A 19325-nucleotide genomic window follows, 5' to 3' on the forward strand; every position below is an offset into this window, starting at 1 on the left:
TGTGAAGCTGACACTGATCAATACAAAACAATAGCCTGGAGACGCATTGCAGTCTGTGCTGATGCATTTTCACATACAGACAAATGGCACTGGGCTAGCTATTCAACTAGTTGCCATCTCCAGATTGACCACTAGATGTCCGTAGGTGTAACGCACAGTTTCTTTGTGGAGCTGCTCAGCTGAAACGGTAAACATCAGTGGAAAAACAACAAAAAAGCAAAGTTAATGAGAGCACATTAAGCCAAACATAATGTGAAGCTACAATCAATGTCTGCTGCCCATCTTAAAGGAAGCCATCGCATTTTCAGACAGATTCATTTGCAAAGAAGCTGCAGAGATGGTGGTGTAAATGTTTTCTTTTGTTCACATTTTCAATGCAGAGCTGTAAACGTTTTCTTTTGTTCATATTTTCAATGCAGAGCTCAAATCAATGACTCAGTTAAAATGAGATGTTCATCTTTCCACCCTCCCAGCAGCCACTTAAAACATTCCAATAACAGCTTCAGAGAATTACAAAAAAACAAGACGACGCTTGTCCATCAGATGTAAGTAAGTTGCTTTTTAAGTCATTACTGGTCTGATCTGCCTAATCTAAATGGTTCTTGAGGAGTCATGGAAATCAAACACAAATGTGCCAAACAAGCATTTATGTCCTGATGACATCAGCTGCTGACAGTCCTGGGAATTATCTGGTGAAAACAGAGAGAAAACACGTCCTGTAAAATGCACGAACACGCCCACAGACATATGCGCTCATACCCGGAACTTCATCTCACAAGACAGACACAGAAATCTCAGTGGGAGCACAGCTACGTATGAACGTATCTCTATGTTTAAATGTAGAGCAAATTCAGAGGTTTTCTGTTAACGGCTCAAAAATCTGCAACATTTGGCCTTTTTTTTTCAAATTTGCACCACAGGAATTAACCAAATAAAATTAATACAGCCAAGACTCATAAAAGAAGTAACATAAGTTTATAAAAATCACTTAAATTTGCCCTAAGTTTTGTATTTTAACACAAACACCTTCATTTGCAGTAAAATAGCAATAAATACTCGGCATTCACACATTTATCTTCATTCAAACCTAAATTTCATCAAATATCCTTGAATGTTCAAAACTGAAACCTGCCTCTTCTTCAACTAATAGAGTTCAGCTGAAGTGCTGTGAGGAAAAGCACAGCATCTGTACACGCTGCAGGTTGTGTACGCTCCACAGCCAAGCCCAACCTCTGACCTCTGACCTTCTGTGTAGGCAGCAGAGACAAGATGAGGCAGCGTGTCCCCACAGGGATCAAGAGGATCACATTGCATATTCATGGCACAGTAACGAGGCAGGGATAAAACCATCGACTATGGAGCATAAAGCGAGGGAGGGGGAGTTACAGAAAGAAGACAGGATAAACAAAAAAAACAGGTTTGTAGGTGTTTACATCTAAAATTTGCCTAGACTTTAAAGCATTTTTCCCTGCAGCCCTGCAAGGCTTTCTGTCTCTGTTCAGTTGGATTCATAAGTGCAGAAAAGCAACTCCGGCTGATCCTGGTGCGTGTTTGAGCTCTACATTCATATGTATGAGGTGACAGATGGGAAGCAGTTTAGACGTTACCTTGTGCAGATGCACACTGTAACATTCACATGCATATGAGAAGCCTCAGCAGGAAGACTTCTTGTTTTATCGTTAACTACAAAAGTTATCCAGTCATAGTGAAATAATAAGCACTGGACCCAAATCCAACGTCAATCAGATGTTCATTTGGTGACACAGGGACTAACTTTCCAGCATGTGCACGACATCCATTCCACTCACAAAAGTGAGGGCCCTGCTTCAGTTCACCTTAACGTTGCTGATTTCACAACTTTGTTGTTAGATTTAGCAACTTTTCAAACCACTTTATCAGCTTTTTTTCCTGAGATTTGCATATTTTTGGACAAGCGGTCACCAGCAGTGCCACGTGCTGCAGGAACATCTCGTCCACACTGTTGCTCTTGCAATTTGTTATCCTGATGGAGGGCTTGGATGGTTTGCAAGAAAAATGAATAAGAAGACAGTAAATGTCCCTCTGTGAGCCAGCATCTCAGCAAAAGTCTCAGTTCATGTCCTTCACAATGTTTACAGCAGGTTACAAAGCTCCATTTACATATTGTCCAGGATTTCCACCTCAACACTAAGCCCCCCATCTCCTAATGTCATTTGTTTAATATGACACTAGGATGGACACCGCAAGCCCATAAGAACCCTTATTGCTGCTCAATCACTACTTCAAACATCCATCCATCCATTTTCTATACCAACTATACCACTAATCCAACTCGGAGGAGTCGGAGCTGGAGTCTATTCCAGCTGTAATTGGGCGAGAGGTCCATCGCAGGGTCACATAAAGACAAACAACTTTCCACACTAACACTCACTCCTCGGGTCAATTTAGAGTCACCAATCAACCTAACATGCATGTTTTTGGGCAGTGGGAGGAAGCCGGAGTACCCGGAGAGAACATGCAAACTCCACACAGAAAGAACCAGCTGCGATTCGAACCAGGAACCCTCCTGCTGTGAGGTGACGGCACCAACCACCACACCACCGGGTAGCCTGGCTTCAAATTCCAGTGTCTGCATATTGGATGAAACTAAAGAGAAACCCAACACAGACTGAATTATCCACCACTCTCCATTGCTGGGACCACTGCTAATGAATCAGTGTTATCAAAGTGCAGAATTTCCATGATTTTTAGCCAGGTTACATTTTTCAATGTAAAAAAAACTATAACCCACTCCTGGAAAACCAGGATGTCTCCCTCCTGTTCTGCAAGATAACAGCATCTACATTTACAATTCAGGTGCTGTTGTTGCCACAGATGTTACTGCTCTCCCCGTCTCTCGAATCCATACATACATCCCAGTGGATAGCAGTCTGGGATACTGTTTATCCAATCACAGCGGTTCAAATTCCTCAACTTCTTCCACAAGATCTCCCACACTGGTGAGTGTGCCCAGGACTGTGTGTGTGTATTGTGGTGGGAGCTGGTTTACAAGCCCTGCAGAGCAAGCAGTCTGCCAGCAGAGCAATAATTCAACATCAGCATAAAGCATGAATAAAAACAAACTTAAGAGATGTCCTTTCCTTCCATTCTTCAGTCACCTCCTTCCTCACACACATCTTCTGGCTTTCTTGTTCACCTTTAGTTTTCTCATTAAGCCTACCTCACAGAAATAATCCGTCTGGTGTTTTTGAATACAATGAAATGAAATATGATGTTGACACATAAATGACAAAGCAAACACGGGGTATGGTTATCGAACGACAAACACGAGAAGTAATAAAAACTAATAACAGAACGGCCTGAGCTTTGTATTGACACCAGCTGTATGAATGTGTTTGTTAGTGGTGTGTGTAGAGCTCTCAATTTAATCACCTTTTTTGGCCCCAAGGAGCAGGGTCAATCAAGGAAAACATCAATATATATATGTGTGTGTGTGTTTATGCGTCTTTGCTATAGAGAACAAATAAAAAAAATTTAATGTTGTGGGGAAGTGAGTAGGAGAAGGAGGTGGGAAAGAGAAGCTCGCCCTTAAATCCTTCCAGTAACGTTGCTTTATTCACAACCAAGGCAAGAAGATTAAGAGCTAATGGAAAGGATGTATCTTCTCTGAGCCCCAGCATCAACGAGTATGACAACACTGACAGCTTAGGAGTGCACTGGTGAGGATGACGGCTACAACAACATCATTACACGCAGTGGACATAAAACCCAGTTTTTTAAGTCTGGGCACCACAGCTGACAGTTTTGAAACAAAATGCACAAAAGAAATTAGAACCTGAGGCGGAGTAGGAGACAAAAACAAAACAAAGACGAGAGACTTGGCTTGGAACTGACATCTAATCAGTGTAAAAAGAGTGTTGAAAGTGTTTTTAAGTGTTCAAACATCAGTAACGCATGAGAATGAAAAAATTACAGTCTGTAAAAACAGACAGATGTGTTGCATGTTCCACAGCTGATCTGGATCGCCAGCATCTAATCCCAGTGTCTACACTTGTGCTGCAGTGTGAAATAACAAATGTCTCGCTCTCAGCGTGGAGAATCAAGAACGAGATCTGATAGACAAGCAAAGCCAAAAGAGACTCAAAACAAACACATTTTAGCTTAAAGAAACAAATACAACCTGGAAAATGGCTCTAAAAGTTCCTCTAGTCTCAGTTTTTGCACTTTGGCATCAGACCGTCAGACATTTTGTCTATGTTTTCCAAAGAACCAAAGAACATCCATGTTACTTACTGATTTATAAATCGTACCTGAAGCAAACAACCTGCCTTTAACTGTGCTTTAGTGACTTTGCAGTTTCAAAGATCTGAGGATCCAATATTTTTAGAACTGGAAAAAAATCAATACAGTCAATACACGTTTCTGTCATTTGTATTTCCAGATCAGATATCAGATGATATTCAGTGCAGTTGTGTGTATTTTGGCTCAGGCAGGCGGATCCGGTGTCTGCACTGTTATCTCACCCGGGATACTGCAGCATAATTTTCACAGAATATATCTGAAAGGAGATTTAAGTTGGAGAACGGTGTTTTAGAAGTTTCTTCCCTCGTTTTGCCCTCATGTTTTAGCTTGCCTGACAGTGCAGTGGGAGTATTGTTACCAGCTTGTGTTAAAACAGAAGCAGCGATGGGAGAAGCTGGCTGTGACTGGCACTGAATGGAGAAATGACACATGGAGCACAAATGACTGGTGACAGCGAAAACAGCTTGTACTCGGTCTGCTTTAAAGTAGTTCATTTGCTCCCTGTCAACTCACTCTTGTTCTTCTCGTTGTGTGTGTGTGTGTGTGTGTGTGTGTGTGTGTGCTCGTATGCTTGTGGGTGTTGGCTCTTTGTGTCTTTTTTTTGCCAATCTCTTGATTTCTGAATATTTTAAGGATAAAGATGGAAAAACTGCACTTCTCAGGTTTTCACAACACTGTCCATCTGCCATCTTTTTATACTTATTCTGACTACTTTTCCTCTGTTCACTCCTTCTCTTTCTTTAAATCATTCCCTGTTGTCTTTATTCTCTACTTTTCATGCTCATTTTACCCTCCACTCCCTATAAACTAGATTGATAGTTCAATTCTACAAGTATCAAGGTGAGAATTATAATTTTCGCACCAGCACACAGGTACACGTATGCACACCCACAAATGTCAGAAGACAATTACCGTGCTATTCCCAAACCCTTTGCCTTTAGCTCCCACACAGGCACTATAATTTCTTCTCTCAGACCATTTTGACATTTACAAAATAACCTGGTTACTGGTGGAAATCAGGTTTAAAACAAGAGATCTCCAAAAATCTGCACATTTAAAAAAAAAAGGGCAGTCATAAAGTTTAATGGAGACATTTACAGCCTGACCACGGTTATATAGATTGTTTCAAGTAGTTCATTTGTTTTCCTTTTTGATTTGTATCTAATTGTAAAATCTCTCTATCTGCAGTCTTTATCATGCACAAATGCTCTGTTAAGCCCTGTTATAAACATCTTCAGCTGTCATAACCAGCTTTCACTTACTCCCAAAACCACACGAAGATCCATCCATCCATCCATCCATCCATCCATCCATCCATCCATCCATCCATCCATCCATCCATCCATCCATCCATCCATCCATCCATCCATCCATCCATCCATCCATCCATCCATCCATCCATCCATCCATCCATCCATCCATCCATCCATCCATCCATTTTCTTAACCGCTTAATCCACATTGGGTGGCAAAATGGAGAGTAGAGAGGCCCAGATATCCCCGTCACCTGCTACTTCCCCCAACTCATCCTGGATGACCCCGACCCGCTCCCAGCTCATCCTAGGTGACCCCGAGACATTCCCAGCTCATCCTGGATGACCCCGATCCGCTCCCAGCTCATCCTGGATGACCCCGAGACGTTCCCAGCTCATCCTAGGTGACCCCGAGACGTTCCCAGCTCATCCTGGGTGACCCAGAGACGTTCCCAGCTCATCCTGGGTGACCCAGAGCCGTTCCCAGGCCAATCAAGAGACATAATCTATCCAGCGAGTCCTGGGCCGACCTCGGGCCTTGTGCCAGTTGTCGTACCCGGTACACCTCCAAAGGAAGGTGACCAGGACCAGGAGGCATCCTGATCAGATGCTCGAACCACCTCAACTGGCTCCTCTCAATGCGGAGGAGCAGCGGCTCTACTTTGAGTCTCTGCCGGATGGTCTGAGCTCGTCACCCTATCATGAACCACCCTGCAAAGAAAACTCCTTTCAGCCGCTTGTACTCGATTCTTTCGGTCGTGATCCAGAGTTCATGACCGTAGGTGAGGGTAGGGATGAAAACCGAGAGCTTTGAAAAAGACTTTTTAAAAACAGAGACAGAACAAATTCATGTGTTAAGCAGCATCAAAGTGATTCCTCCCGTTTTCAATTAAAGTACACTTCTAGTGGGCATACACAAATACATACATAACCAATGTATGTGTGGCTCAGGTTGAGACACACACTCACACAAATGGACACTTATGTGACATATATACATAAATAAAATCACCACGAGTGGAAGTCCAGCACGAGTTGATTTACTGACGTTGTCCCGCGAAGCCTGTTCGACACTATAACTAACACTAGAATTATCACCTCCTCTCCATCTTTCCTGCCTGTGTTTATCTGTATGTATACGAGATGAACACACACAGCATACTTGGATCATTTTGCTGTCAAAGATGCTTGATTGTGCCGCATCCTCAACTTCGAAAAATCCCATTTATGCTGATTCTTGCAGTTTTTTTCTGTGTCATTTATAATAGAGGAAGGAGAAGAAAAAAAAGCAACACCCTCTTTCTTGTGCTTTTCTCAGAAACATTCTTGTTCATGCAGGAAGGACATAGTGATTGCAAATTGGCTGTCTGTGTGTATTATCAGAGCAACTGTTCATTTAGCAGAAACCACAGGGGCAAAACAAGAAATCACTGCCTTTCACTAACTTATCTGTAATTCCCTCAACGCAGACTTCTCTTCCAACATTAAGTGCACCTACTGTGCGGTAGTCTTTGACCCCTGACTCTCAAATTTCCCTGTACTTCTGTGCTACCGTTCAACTGTTTCTTTGAGGAGCATCTGTTCAACAAACAAATAAACTGCAGGGAACACTGCGGAAAACATCTCAAAAGTGATATTTTTGAGAAAAATACAACGTTGGTCGGCTGGAAAGTTAGTTGCTTCATTACAGACCAAAATCAGGTGAGTATACGTACTCAAGGTGAGTAATGAGTGATGTCAGACAGGTGTGTGCAGCAGCGCCAGAACAGGAAACAGAGCGCGACGGTTAAAAAAAACAACCAAAACAGGAAATGAATGAAAAGTTTTAGACTAAACTAAACCAGGACAGTTTGAACATGCTGTAAAAGACTTCAGCTCATTATGCAGTAAGGCGTCAGTCAGCTGTTTATTACACTGACTGTTCATAATATTTAAACATTTCAGCCTTTCATTAAACAGTTTTCTATCAAAAATAAGCCTTTGTGTGAAGAAAAAGGCTTTTAGCCTGTTAAACAATTATCAACTCGCAAATTTTTCAGTGCTCAGATGGGCCAAAAAATCTGTTTGTAAATGTAAATAAATAAAAATTAAATGTAAATAACTGATGTCGTTTTCAGAGCAAGTCCAACAAGCTGAATATCAGATTATATTGATGATAAGCAGATAAATCTTGCAGAAACACAGTATCTTATCCTCCATGTATACGCAGTGCAGCTGATATGCTACGTTATAAGAAAACTGAATATCTAAAGACTTTGGTGTTATGCCTCACTTCATGCTCAAATATTGTGTCTCCTTCACTGTTTAGTGTGTCTGAATGAAGCCAGGAGGATCAGTAATAACCACTGTCTGAATGACTTGACTGAACGCCATCGCTTTAACAGTAATAAAGCCATTAATGTTACACCTCACGCGTCGCCTCGCTCATGCGGACATTAAAAACCGGGGGAAATGTCGCCCCTTTAAAATGATAACGATTTAACCCCATATAAAATGTCAGAGTTAAACATAAGAAGATCGTAATAGGATTGATAGAAAAAGAATGATAAAATCTGGCAGACACTAAATCAGTGTTCTCTGGTTGCACGAAGAGCCAAACGGTCAGGTGACTCCTGCGATTTAACAGCAGCTTTAACAGTTGAACGACAGTCAGGTTTGTTTCCCCCATGATGAGAGCGTTACACAAATGATGCTCCTGGTGCTACAGGCCAGTTTAGTTTGCCAACCTGTGGGCCCCACTGCACTGAGAGCTTCATATAAAACATTATTACCATTATTCCCTCTCTGGGAGCTGGTTACAGCTGCTCTGAAAACTCATTTCCCTCTTCTCTTGTCCATGTGAATACCTCCTGATAGGGAGAGGGAAGGAGAAAGGAACAATAACCGCATTTCATATGGCGAAATGAATAATTTCAGCTGCGTGTGTGCATCCAGTTTGTGTATGCGTGTAATTTAGTGTAGTGTAGGACACCGTGAACGTGCATTGTGTCATTGTGGAGGGACTGGGCATTGTGACAAACAAGGCGAGCGCCGTGATTGGAGCATCGATCTTGTTTCCTTACAAAACGAAAGAGAGAAACTGAGACGCGAGTCAGAGAGGGAAAACATTCTGTTTGCAGTTAAGAAAAAGATTGTTGTTACTGTAAAAAACTGGGAGTCAGGGAAGTTTAGGGGTGAATATTTAGCAGAATTCTACTGTAAAGCAAAATGACTTCATCTGTATTAAAGAGCACAGACCATATGTGACATTTTCAAAGGGTTTTTGGCCTGTTTTTATTTGAATTTAATAAGATTTTCTTCATTTGATTTGCTCAGAACTGAGCTTAACTATTGCTAAGCTAGAAAAGAAAAGAATTTTGCTTCTGAATCTTCTCTTTATTGAGATTGTATGTTGTACAACAGCCAATATTGATTATTTTCCATGACCTTTTTGTGTGATGATTCCAAACAGAATTGGACTTTTTGTGACCTACAGTAAGAAAGAGTTTGGAGAGTTTATGCATTTTATTTGAATAACAATTTTTCATGCAATATAATTTAAGATATTTCATATAAAATATGATGTAAAAATGCAAAATGACCGACATGTGGCCCTCCTGCGTGTCATGAATTAATGTAAAATATCTAGTTATAGTTATAGTATGTGGTTAATTCACATCAGACTCCAATACGAACCTGGTTTATGTTCATCTTGCAAACAATGAGCACATTTAAAGAGATCTGAGGCCCTGTTCACATTTGGTATTGACATGCGTCCCGGTGATCTGATCACAAGTGGACAACTCTAAAATAAAGCTTTGAATGCATTACCAGCTGCACTCACCAGGACACATTTATCCACATTTGTTTAGGAGTCTGACACATACCAAGACTGAGGTCCACTGCATAAAGAGAAGTGTGAACAGCTAAAAACCCTGCATCTGCAAACCAAACTTATAAGAGAGAATACACATAAGATCAAGTACAACTGAAATGATGCAACAGAAATCTGTTTGAATATGATAAATAGATCATTTTAGGGGCCAAAAGCTGAACTGAATCTAAACAGAGACCTTTAGGTTTGTTTCGAGTGTTGTTGGTGTTGATTGTTCGCACGTGTGCTCACTGCAACATGAAATACTTCTGAAGGTAGATCTGCAATCATTTATTTATGCTTCTTTACTTCCCTCAAATCAAATGTTACATAATTAAAGCTTATTAGGGTGTTTGTAAATAATTACGCAATAAAAGCGACTCAGGAGGAACTGAAAGATGTCTGAATGTGTTGAGTTACTGAACGTATTTGGAGTTTTACAGAAACACCAGTCGACCGACTGAGGTCCTATTTGTTGCTCATCTGACAGCTAACTTTGACAAAGGTTGTGTCTCACCCAGAAGTGCCAGAGTGTCTTAGTTAAACAGAGCCCAGATAAACCAAACCAACAGCAGAGCACAACACACCAGTCAGTTTGGTGTCAGGATATATGGGCAGCAGGCAGCAGCAGTGTCAGCTGTCACATAAGGCAACAGAGCTAACAATCTGTGTGGATGGTTTCAGGTAATTATCTCATCATTTATAGAGAGTATCTCCCATAAAATGGGCCACAGAAAGGCAGAGTATCCCTCAGTATACAACCGACAAAAACACCGTTTCCTCTCATGTTTGGACTTCAGAAGGTAAAATCTCAATGAAGACCCCCTGCCAACCTGCCTGAGACCACTTCAAAGGCTTTCCAAAAACTGTATGTGTGCCATCCTGCTTCTGTGCAGGACACGCCATTTGTCTTGTGTACACATGCAGATGAGGATGTGATCATGCATACTGCATAAGCATTTCTGGGTGTGTAGGTGTGTGTGTGTGTGTGTGTGTAGGCAAATACAACAGGAGTAACCCTCCTTGTACATGAAGGAGTCGTGCTAGGTAAACATGAGAGCTGGTTAAAACCGTGAGGACTGCATTAACATTTGGATAGCACAAACTGAGCTCTGCTGACAGAACCAACAGACACCCTCAGTCCTGCATTACATTCACACATCAATACACCACAGACATTCAAAGCCGAGGCTGACTATTTTCTAACGACCACAAAACAGGCGCTTACTGAATGTTTCAGAGGATAAACCTGATGTTGGTTTAGCCTCAGGAGGTTTCTGACCCTCTTTGCATTTACACACCTCTGCACATGAGTGAGTTTTCTAGCACAACCACAAATTACCATGAAATCAGACCAATAACGTGGACAAGAGCCCAGGTAAACAATATTTAATTACATGCAAACATGGAATAAATCACAGTCTCCACTTTTTTAGCCAAGATGCAAATACGATTTATTTTCCCACATGTAAAAGGTTTTCCTGTATTTAACTCCCTGAGCCTTGCTTCATGTTTGATTTTCTTGTCATAGTTCCAAAAACCCAGAAGCTCCTGCTTCAGAAGTGAAATTCACATAAATCAGGAAATATCAGTGTGACGTTTCCAGGGCTGAACGTAAAGCCAGAAGCCTGACTGCTTCACATTCCAGCCAAGCTGCAATACTGTTGAACCTTGTATGTAAAGTAACCAAAATACACTAAATTATTTCTATTTCAAGGATGAGAAGGAAATCTATTGGTCATTAATTCAATTTTAAAGTGATCAAAGTGTCAACAAAACAAATCGGTTTTCTAATTTTTGCCTATTAATTCAAACAAGCTGCCTCAGCACACCGAGTCAGGTGCACACGAACCTCCAAACCACTCAGTGTCGGGTATAAGAAGACGCCGCCTACACAGAAAACAGGGCGTTTGCACGGTTCTTTACTGTGAAACTAAACCTTACAGCAGAACAGAACCTCTGTTCGGACATTTGGTGTTAAAACACTGAGGAAAAACTACAAAGAGACATCAAATTATTTCAAGCCTCAAAGATTAGACTTGTGATTTTAGCCCTTTCTTTAAAAAAAATTTGTTATTTTTGGGCCGTATGAACATTCAACTGGAAAAACGTTTGAACATAAATACTGTACCAGAGTGCAGGGCCTTAAAATAATGTATTTTATGCTTCTGGATAGACTGTATGTCTCCATATATGCTCAATATTAAAACTCCTTAATCTTTTTCTCATTTTTCCTCCTCTGAAAATATAAAAGTGCATCAAAGAAGTGCTTTATTTTCTACTTTTGGAACTTAAAAACTGACGTAGCAGGTAATAAAAATAGAGGAGGTTACCTTTAGTGTTGCTGTTATTACGCAGGTCCAGTTCAATCACGATAAATATTAATGGCACAGACAAAAGCAACTCATCTCATTGCTTTTGTTTTCAGAAATTTGATGGGAATTTTGTTAACATTATTTGACATTGTTGTACTTCTTTCTAACGTCTATTTCAACCAGAAAGTATTAGTGTTTCCATCAGATTGTGACAGTCATGATATAACTAAACAAATCATAGAGAGGCTTGAATGCAATGTCTGAGACAAGAAGCTTCAGGAAATACAAACAGATTAAATGAAAACACACTGCAGACGGAGCAGGTTCAGAGTTATTCCTAAACCGGGGCCTGTTGTCGGCAGTGAGAACAAATCTTGGTGAACAGCGTTTATAGATCTGCATTAAAACAAATGGTGAAATTGTCCTTTAAAGTTGTACTTTTATGCTTAAAGTATGTGTTTAAGTACGTTTTAAAAAGCTTAATCGGAGGTTCCATTTCAATCCAAGTCATTTCTTTATTTTTTTCTCTGAACAAAAGCTTTACAGTCGCAAGTTCTGGGCTGCATTTACCTGCCTTTGTTGACCCAGAGGAGAGTTTTCAGTGCGTATCATCAAATGCTCAGAGCTATCAGACTGACGACGCTTTGTTAAACTGAGTTCAGCAGATACTTTTGGTTCTGGCCTTTTCTGTTAGTAAGACGTTATGGCTTCCATGGTCGTCCTGTTCAACTTGCATTTGGACAGTAAACCGTCTCATTTCAGGCAGACTGCTCATGGTAATGTTCATACAAGGCGGTGTGTACCTGCTAGCAAATCCAACAGGTTTACAGCAGGGATTAAGTATCTGGCATGAAAGCATGTGTCTTGACTTGAAAATGATGCATCCAGTTCCAAAACAAGCCCACACAGGACCCTGGTTTTCCTCCTCTTCTACTCTTCATAGATTAAAGTGGTTGAAGCTGTCTCTATCTCTTCAACTAAACTACTTTAATTATTTGAAATATAAACAGTTTTCTAAAACGCATATGGCAGAAAAACAAGGAAGCACATAAGATGTCCGAGATGAAAAAGGAACTGAGCTTGCATCTCGGAGGGGGGAGCTAAAGGATGTCCCAGTAACCCAGGATAGTTTGATGCACAACATTATGACTGTAGTCAGGTTTCTATTCACCAGAGGCGCAAAGCTTAAGGGATCTTTTGAGAATCTGTGAATCAGACTGGTTTCCACTGACTGCCTGGAAGCTAATAAACCAGGATGAATTTGTTTCCAGTGGTTCAGCAGAGGAAGAAGTTGTCCAAGCCGGAGACCGACCCTGAAGAGAAACAAGAGAACGTGGTAGAGAGACCGTGAGAATGTCTGGATGGGTCACATGAGTTTGACTGTAAGCTCAGACCAGACCCAGAGGTGACTCTCGTCCTTTTAATCTTTCCCAGTTCGATCGCAATAGCCAAAGTGGTTTCCAACCCTCAAAGGCACAAGAAATCTTCTTCAAAGCAGGAGAAACTATCTCAAGTACGCGTTTAATTGTGATAATCACGTTGTGACACTTTGTAAAGAAATATCTTTTGACTGTATTCTTCTATGGTGTTATTTTCATGTCCAGTAGCTCACAAAATCCAAATGTGTGTCTCCAGAAACAAATCAAGAGTTAAAGTTTTAAGTTTTGCCATCAGTCGGTCTTTTGGTTAATTATTCTGAATGTCTGTAAGGAGACACAAACGTTCTCCACCGCATCTTTAACCATTATTTACTACGACCTTGTGCTCAGCCACTGGATTTGCTGCTTCTCACAAAAGATGCTAAATGCTAACAATTCAGATCTGGTCCTCTTCACATGTGACAGAGGCTCTGCACATAATCTGACTCCAAACCCGTCTGCCCTGCTGCTCCACACACAAATCCTATCAGGCCTCAATCTGAGACCGTTCACCAACTTTGTCTGATGAACCGTTGAAAACTATTTCCCACCAAAATGTTTTTTAAGCCTGAATTGTGTAACTACTACGCATTAATCGTGTGGACAGATGCTTCAATTCAAACATTTCCAGTAAGAATGGGCTGATATGATGTAAATCTATACTTCTTTCGATGTTGCCATTGTGGGATATTCTGCTAAAAGAATAGGACTGTCAACTACAAATGAACAACTCGCTGCCATTGGGCCTCCGTGGTACAGTTGACAGTGTAAAGCAGGACAATAGTGGAGCTTTAGCTCAGGATATTAAATGTAATTACATGTCTTTTTGTTAAAGGATTAATCCCAAAAGGAAATTAATAAATCATCGCTTCATTCATTTCATATATGAGATATCAAAACAGAGATTCTTGTGAAACATCTCTTGCTTTAGCTCCAAAAGCACTGCAGTGCAATACGTCACACACATATTCGCACAAATACACAGATATAAACACACCCTGCAGGTGCAGTTACAGAAAACACATCTACGCTGTGTACTCAGGCCCCTCTGAAAGCTTCCGCTCGATGTCTGGTCTGCACTTACAGCTCGGTCATGTAACCAATACTCATATCAAGTGAGAAGAACCGCAGTGTCAGTTCTTATGCTGCTCACTTCCCCTGCTGCCATTAACGAGGACCTGGGGGAGGTCAGAGGTCACAGTTAGCTGGTCATTACTGAACATAAATAGATATAAATGAGGGTTTCAGGAGACTACAGGAAACGCACGGAGCTGATAAGAGTCACAGATTACACGCAGCTCTCTGCAGCCTTGGTGTATTTCTGTTGCGTCTACTAAAACACTTTTTACTGAGACACAGACTGCAGAGTCTCTGCAAGCAGTGCATCTTCCACAGAAAAGTACATACGTCGTTAAAATGCTCTCCTCCATCTTAGTTCCCTGGAATTGCTCATTAAATCCATGCCTGGAAAGTACAGTGAACTGAATATAGAGCACAGCACCTCATAAATAAAGCATTCCTGATCCGAGTACAAATATTTTCATCTTTCAAATTAGCAGCAACATAACCCACAACTGACTTCTGTCTGAGCTTCATTTCCACAGCAACACTAAGATAGAAGTCTTCAATTACCAAAAAATCAGATCCAGCTTCATTATGCCAGGACCAAACAATCCCAGTGTATTAATATCTGGAATCAAAATTAATTTTCCTGTTGTATTCACCTTATTTTCACTCTTCTCTCAATATTCTCTCAGAAATTTCTTTAAAAAGTAGGCCCAGAATATCGACGCTGTGCAAATGTGTGAGCGGGTTTGTCAGCATAACACAATAAAGAGAGGCAGGATCAATACATTTATCCCACCAGCCGCAGTGAATACACTGCGGGTGTTTTCTTCATAACAGACTTCCTGCGGTGCACAGACATGAAACCAACTGAAAAACGCACCCAGGTGTCTTCAAAGGAACCATCACAATCTGATAATGAACTTTAGCAATGAGAAGAGCCCCCATGTTGGACTTTGGAGTATGTTATTGAGGTAAAGTAAGAACTGAATATTGCATTACACTCGAATGTTGCTTCAAACCGGAATATTGTAGGATTAAAAGTCCTGAGCAACTCCTCATTTCTGTACACGTCTCCAGGAAAACATTCACGAACATCAGGAAAGATACAGATTATAAGAGGAGAACAGTCTGTTCTAAAGTGAATATCTGGTCTGAGCTCCTTTATCCTCCAACACAGCCTGAACCCTCTGAGACAAGCTTTCTGTCATTTCTTTAAGGAGTCTTCAGGAATAGTTCTCCAGGCTTCTTGAAGGACATCCCAAAGCTCTTCTTTGGATGTGGGCTGCCTTTTGTTCCGTTCTCTGTCAGATGATCCCACACTGCTTCAATAATGTTGAGGTCCGGGCTCTGGGGAGGATTCATCCCTCCATAAGACCTGTTGCCACTGATTTTCAGTCCACTTCTTGTGTCATTTGGCATAGCTCAGCCTTTTCTCCCTGTTTCCCTTCCTTAAGAATGGCTTCTTGACAGCCACCCTTCCATGGAGACCATTTCTGATGAGGCTTGGGCCAACAGTAGATGGATCAGCTGAAGGTCCAGATGCATCTCTCAGGTCCTGTCAGGTCACAGCTGGATTTTTTCCTCTTTCTTAAGGACATCACTTTCAGATCCTGTTCATCTGCTGTAGATAGTTTTTTAGGCCTGACACTTCTTCTTTTGTCCTCCACTTGTCCAGTTTCCTCAAATGTTTTAAGGACACACTGCACACCATGCTGAGATATGCCAAGTTTTCAGCTAATAGCTCTTTGGGAATCACCTTGTTGCTGCAGAAATCCTATTTTCTGTCTGTCAAACTGTGTTATCTTTGCTGTTTTTCATAGATGCAACTAAAGAAATGGGAACAAATTATGTGTCTGTGTGACAGGCTGCTAGTAACAAAGTAAAGATGCAATTTAAAATAGCTTATTTGAGGTGTCTGTTATGTTTAGACACAACACAGTTTCATCTATTGAGTTGTTGTGCCTCTTTTATACTTGAACGATTCAGGTCAGAGTTAAGTGGTTTAATAAGACTTCTCTGAAAATGGTCAGGTACAGGGACTGGACAGAAATATTAATGAAAAAGCAGCGAATGTCAAAACTTAGCAAAACTTTGAGATACCTTCAGAAAGCCTGAATAACTACTGCTGAAGACTACTTTAAAAGATTATGAGAAAGTCTGGATTAAAATAAAAAGAAAGGAAGGAGAGGATCAAGACTTTTTTCTTTCCTGCTCAATGGTACTGAAGATAAAACGGAACTAAATTAAGCCTTTATGTTAGCACACAGTAAATAGCCTCAGTATTTATTTGAGTTGTCTAAAAGTAACACATGTAGCAGAAATATGGCACTTATTGTGATGTCTGGTGAAAGACGGTGCTTAAATTCAATGTGATCGATTACTTTAGCAAATACACATTTCCACCAAATAATTCACCATAATCTAACAGAACAGACAGTCTGCAATCATTTCAACTCAATTTGAGTTGCACCTGGGCAACAAATAAACGCAAACCATTAACTTTCCCGTTACTGAACTTTATTAAATCAAATATGCCAATTTACTTGCATTTAATCAAACGAATTAATTATTCAGGAGATAACTACACGAATATGCCATACAAGTAATATTCCAAGCGTTAATTGGGGAGTAAGCGAACAACTGTGTGAGACTCCTGTGAACTCCACGGACACAGTGGGAGTGCACGGGGATATTTTAGAGGTTCCCTTTCAGACTCTCTTATTATTTAAAGTCTATCTCACACAGCAGATGTGGTGCTGTCACTTCACCTGGTTGTTCGCTGGCTCTCCGCCTCCCGCTGCTCCTCCACCTCCACCTCCTGCTCCGGTACCGAGCTCCGGTAACTTCCTGCGGCTCAACACCAGCAGGTAAACCAGCGCTCCCAGCCACACCAGGACCGCCACGGCCACCGCCAGCCTCCGACAGAGACGCTTCATTTTCCGGTCAGGAGGACCCGGCGGCGCCCGCAGCCCTGGTGCTGTCAGAATCCCATTTTATGGACGCGAGAAAGCAAACACAACAACCTGACTAACACAAGTCCGTCCGGTCCCGCTGACTGTAAGACACCGACAGCGGAGCGCGTGCTCTCCCTCGCGCTCTCAACTCTCAGAGGCTCGAGCGCTTCTGAGACACGCCTGACAGCCGTGTGCGCGTGAGCACGAAGTGCGTGCGCCAGTATGTGAGCGTGTGCCAGTGTTTCGCTGAGGTAGTCCTGGACCCTCCTGAAGGTTTGAATGGGAGAGTGTGGAGCTCCACCTGCCGACATCCACAACTACTCCAACTCCAACCGAAAAACTACTGCCGAACACTTAAACTGGGCAAAAACAGCAGCTTTTCAACCCACTGTCTCTTATTTTTCAAATGTGTCGGTTCATAATTGTTCATTTACCTGATCTCGTTTTACAGCTCATTTGTTCCGATGGATTTTGTACCTTCAAATGAGTCAAATCACTTGACTCCGAATCTTATGGGGAAGCCATCACCATGAAGAATTCAAGAAAAACATCAGAAGATTATCCAAAATTCTGTGCTGAAGCAACTAAAAACTTTCATCAGCTGTAAAGCCATGAATATTTGATTGGAAATAAATCTATATCAGCATAAGCAATAAATACGACAGTAATACAATGAACGTCCAATCAAGAGTTTATTCCAGTCAAGTTATTGCACTTGACGTTCAAAAAGTGTTTCTTTTTTTACCTGTTAAGCCACTTAACACTGGTCTATTATTAGTTCAAGCATGAAAATGTCACAGAACTTATAAACCAGTGGAGAACCAATTCTAAATAGTATCTTTAGGCACATAATTACCAGCAGCCTCTTCACAACGACACATAATTTGAACCCAATTTCTTTAGTTGCATCTATGAAAAACAGCAAAGAAAACACAGTTTGATAGACAGAAAACAGGATTTCTGCAGCAACAAGGTGATTCCCAAAGAGCTATTAGCTGAAAACTTGGCATATCTCAGCATGGTGTGCAGTGTGTCCTTAAAACATTTGAGGAAAATAAAAAAAAGTATCTACAACATCCAAAGAAGAGCTTTGGGATGTCCTTCAAGAAGCCTGGAGAACTATTCCAAGCCCATGAGAATTGTTCAAACTCTGTTTTTTCCTTATATTCTTATGATTGCACAGATCTTAATAAATCATTTCACATATTTCCTTTTCTCCTGGTTATATATAAAGAAAATAGTGGAGGCTCAGGAGATTTACTCAGTACTATATGTAATAGGTTACACACAGAAAGGTAACTTTACTCAGTAGCCACTGGTTTTTATTCAGTTTAACATCAATATCACGGCTTACTGAGCTGAAATAACGCAAGAACGGGATGAACGTGAGGTCACAGTGAGCCTTAACTTTGATTAGCAAAACCTCACATGACTGCTGCTGCGTTGTGGGAATGAGCCTCGGAAAAATGGAGAAGACAGATGAAAGGCAGAGGTGGAGAAAAGATGTGAGAAGAAAAGAGGGAGGAACCACAGACCATCAACACCAGTGAGGTCTTATGACTGCATCTTGCAGGGTTGTGACACTACAGTATTAGCAGCTGTTCACAGGAATCAACAGAAGCAGATTTCTAAACATGGTGACACAAAGGTGGAAGCAAGCAGAGGAGGAGAGAATTAACAAAAAGAGGAACTGAAAAATGGATTGGAGGTGAGACATGAGGAATAAGCTGTGGAGAGAACAGGAAGCGTTTCGTTTCTTAATGCAGTCACACTCATAGACAAGTTGACAAAAAAAACCCTAAACCCACATTTTTATTTTAATAAATGATCAGAGATCCCACTTAGCACATAGTTTCATCCTAGATGCCATGAATAAAACATGTGGAACCAAAATAAAAATGATCCCGGTTATGACAGGCGAACCCAAAGAGAAAACACCTCTTTACTATCTTGTTGCACCATCTAGTGTTTGTGTGGAGTACAAGTTTGTGGTGTTACCCCGTTTGTAATCCCAGGAAAAACCTGTGAACCTGCTGTACTGTGCATGGTAAAACTGTCTGAAACCGAAAAAAAACCCACGACATATCATAGCACCGACCTGATAAATGGAAACTAAATTAACTACAACTGTATGAAATGCACACACACAAACACAAGCTTCATCATTTTTCTACAATGACTGAA

At 41.1% G+C, this 19325-nt stretch overlaps 1 protein-coding gene across 1 annotated transcript in view; it reads right to left on the reverse strand.

The window, feature by feature from the left end:
• galnt14 (UDP-N-acetyl-alpha-D-galactosamine:polypeptide N-acetylgalactosaminyltransferase 14 (GalNAc-T14)) overlaps positions 1-17344 on the reverse strand; it is a 167650-nt gene extending 150306 nt beyond the window's left edge. The window contains exon 1 of the mRNA XM_072362493.1: positions 16956-17344. Coding sequence (XP_072218594.1) covers positions 16956-17123 — 168 coding nt within the window. The 5' untranslated portion in view covers positions 17124-17344. The remainder of the gene's footprint in view (positions 1-16955) is intronic.
• Positions 17345-19325: the final 1981 nt, after the last annotated feature.

This window comes from Leuresthes tenuis, unplaced genomic scaffold (assembly GCF_036924035.1).
Source record: "Leuresthes tenuis unplaced genomic scaffold, fLeuTen1.0.hap1 SCAF_13, whole genome shotgun sequence".
Taxonomy (NCBI): domain Eukaryota; kingdom Metazoa; phylum Chordata; class Actinopteri; order Atheriniformes; family Atherinopsidae; genus Leuresthes; species Leuresthes tenuis.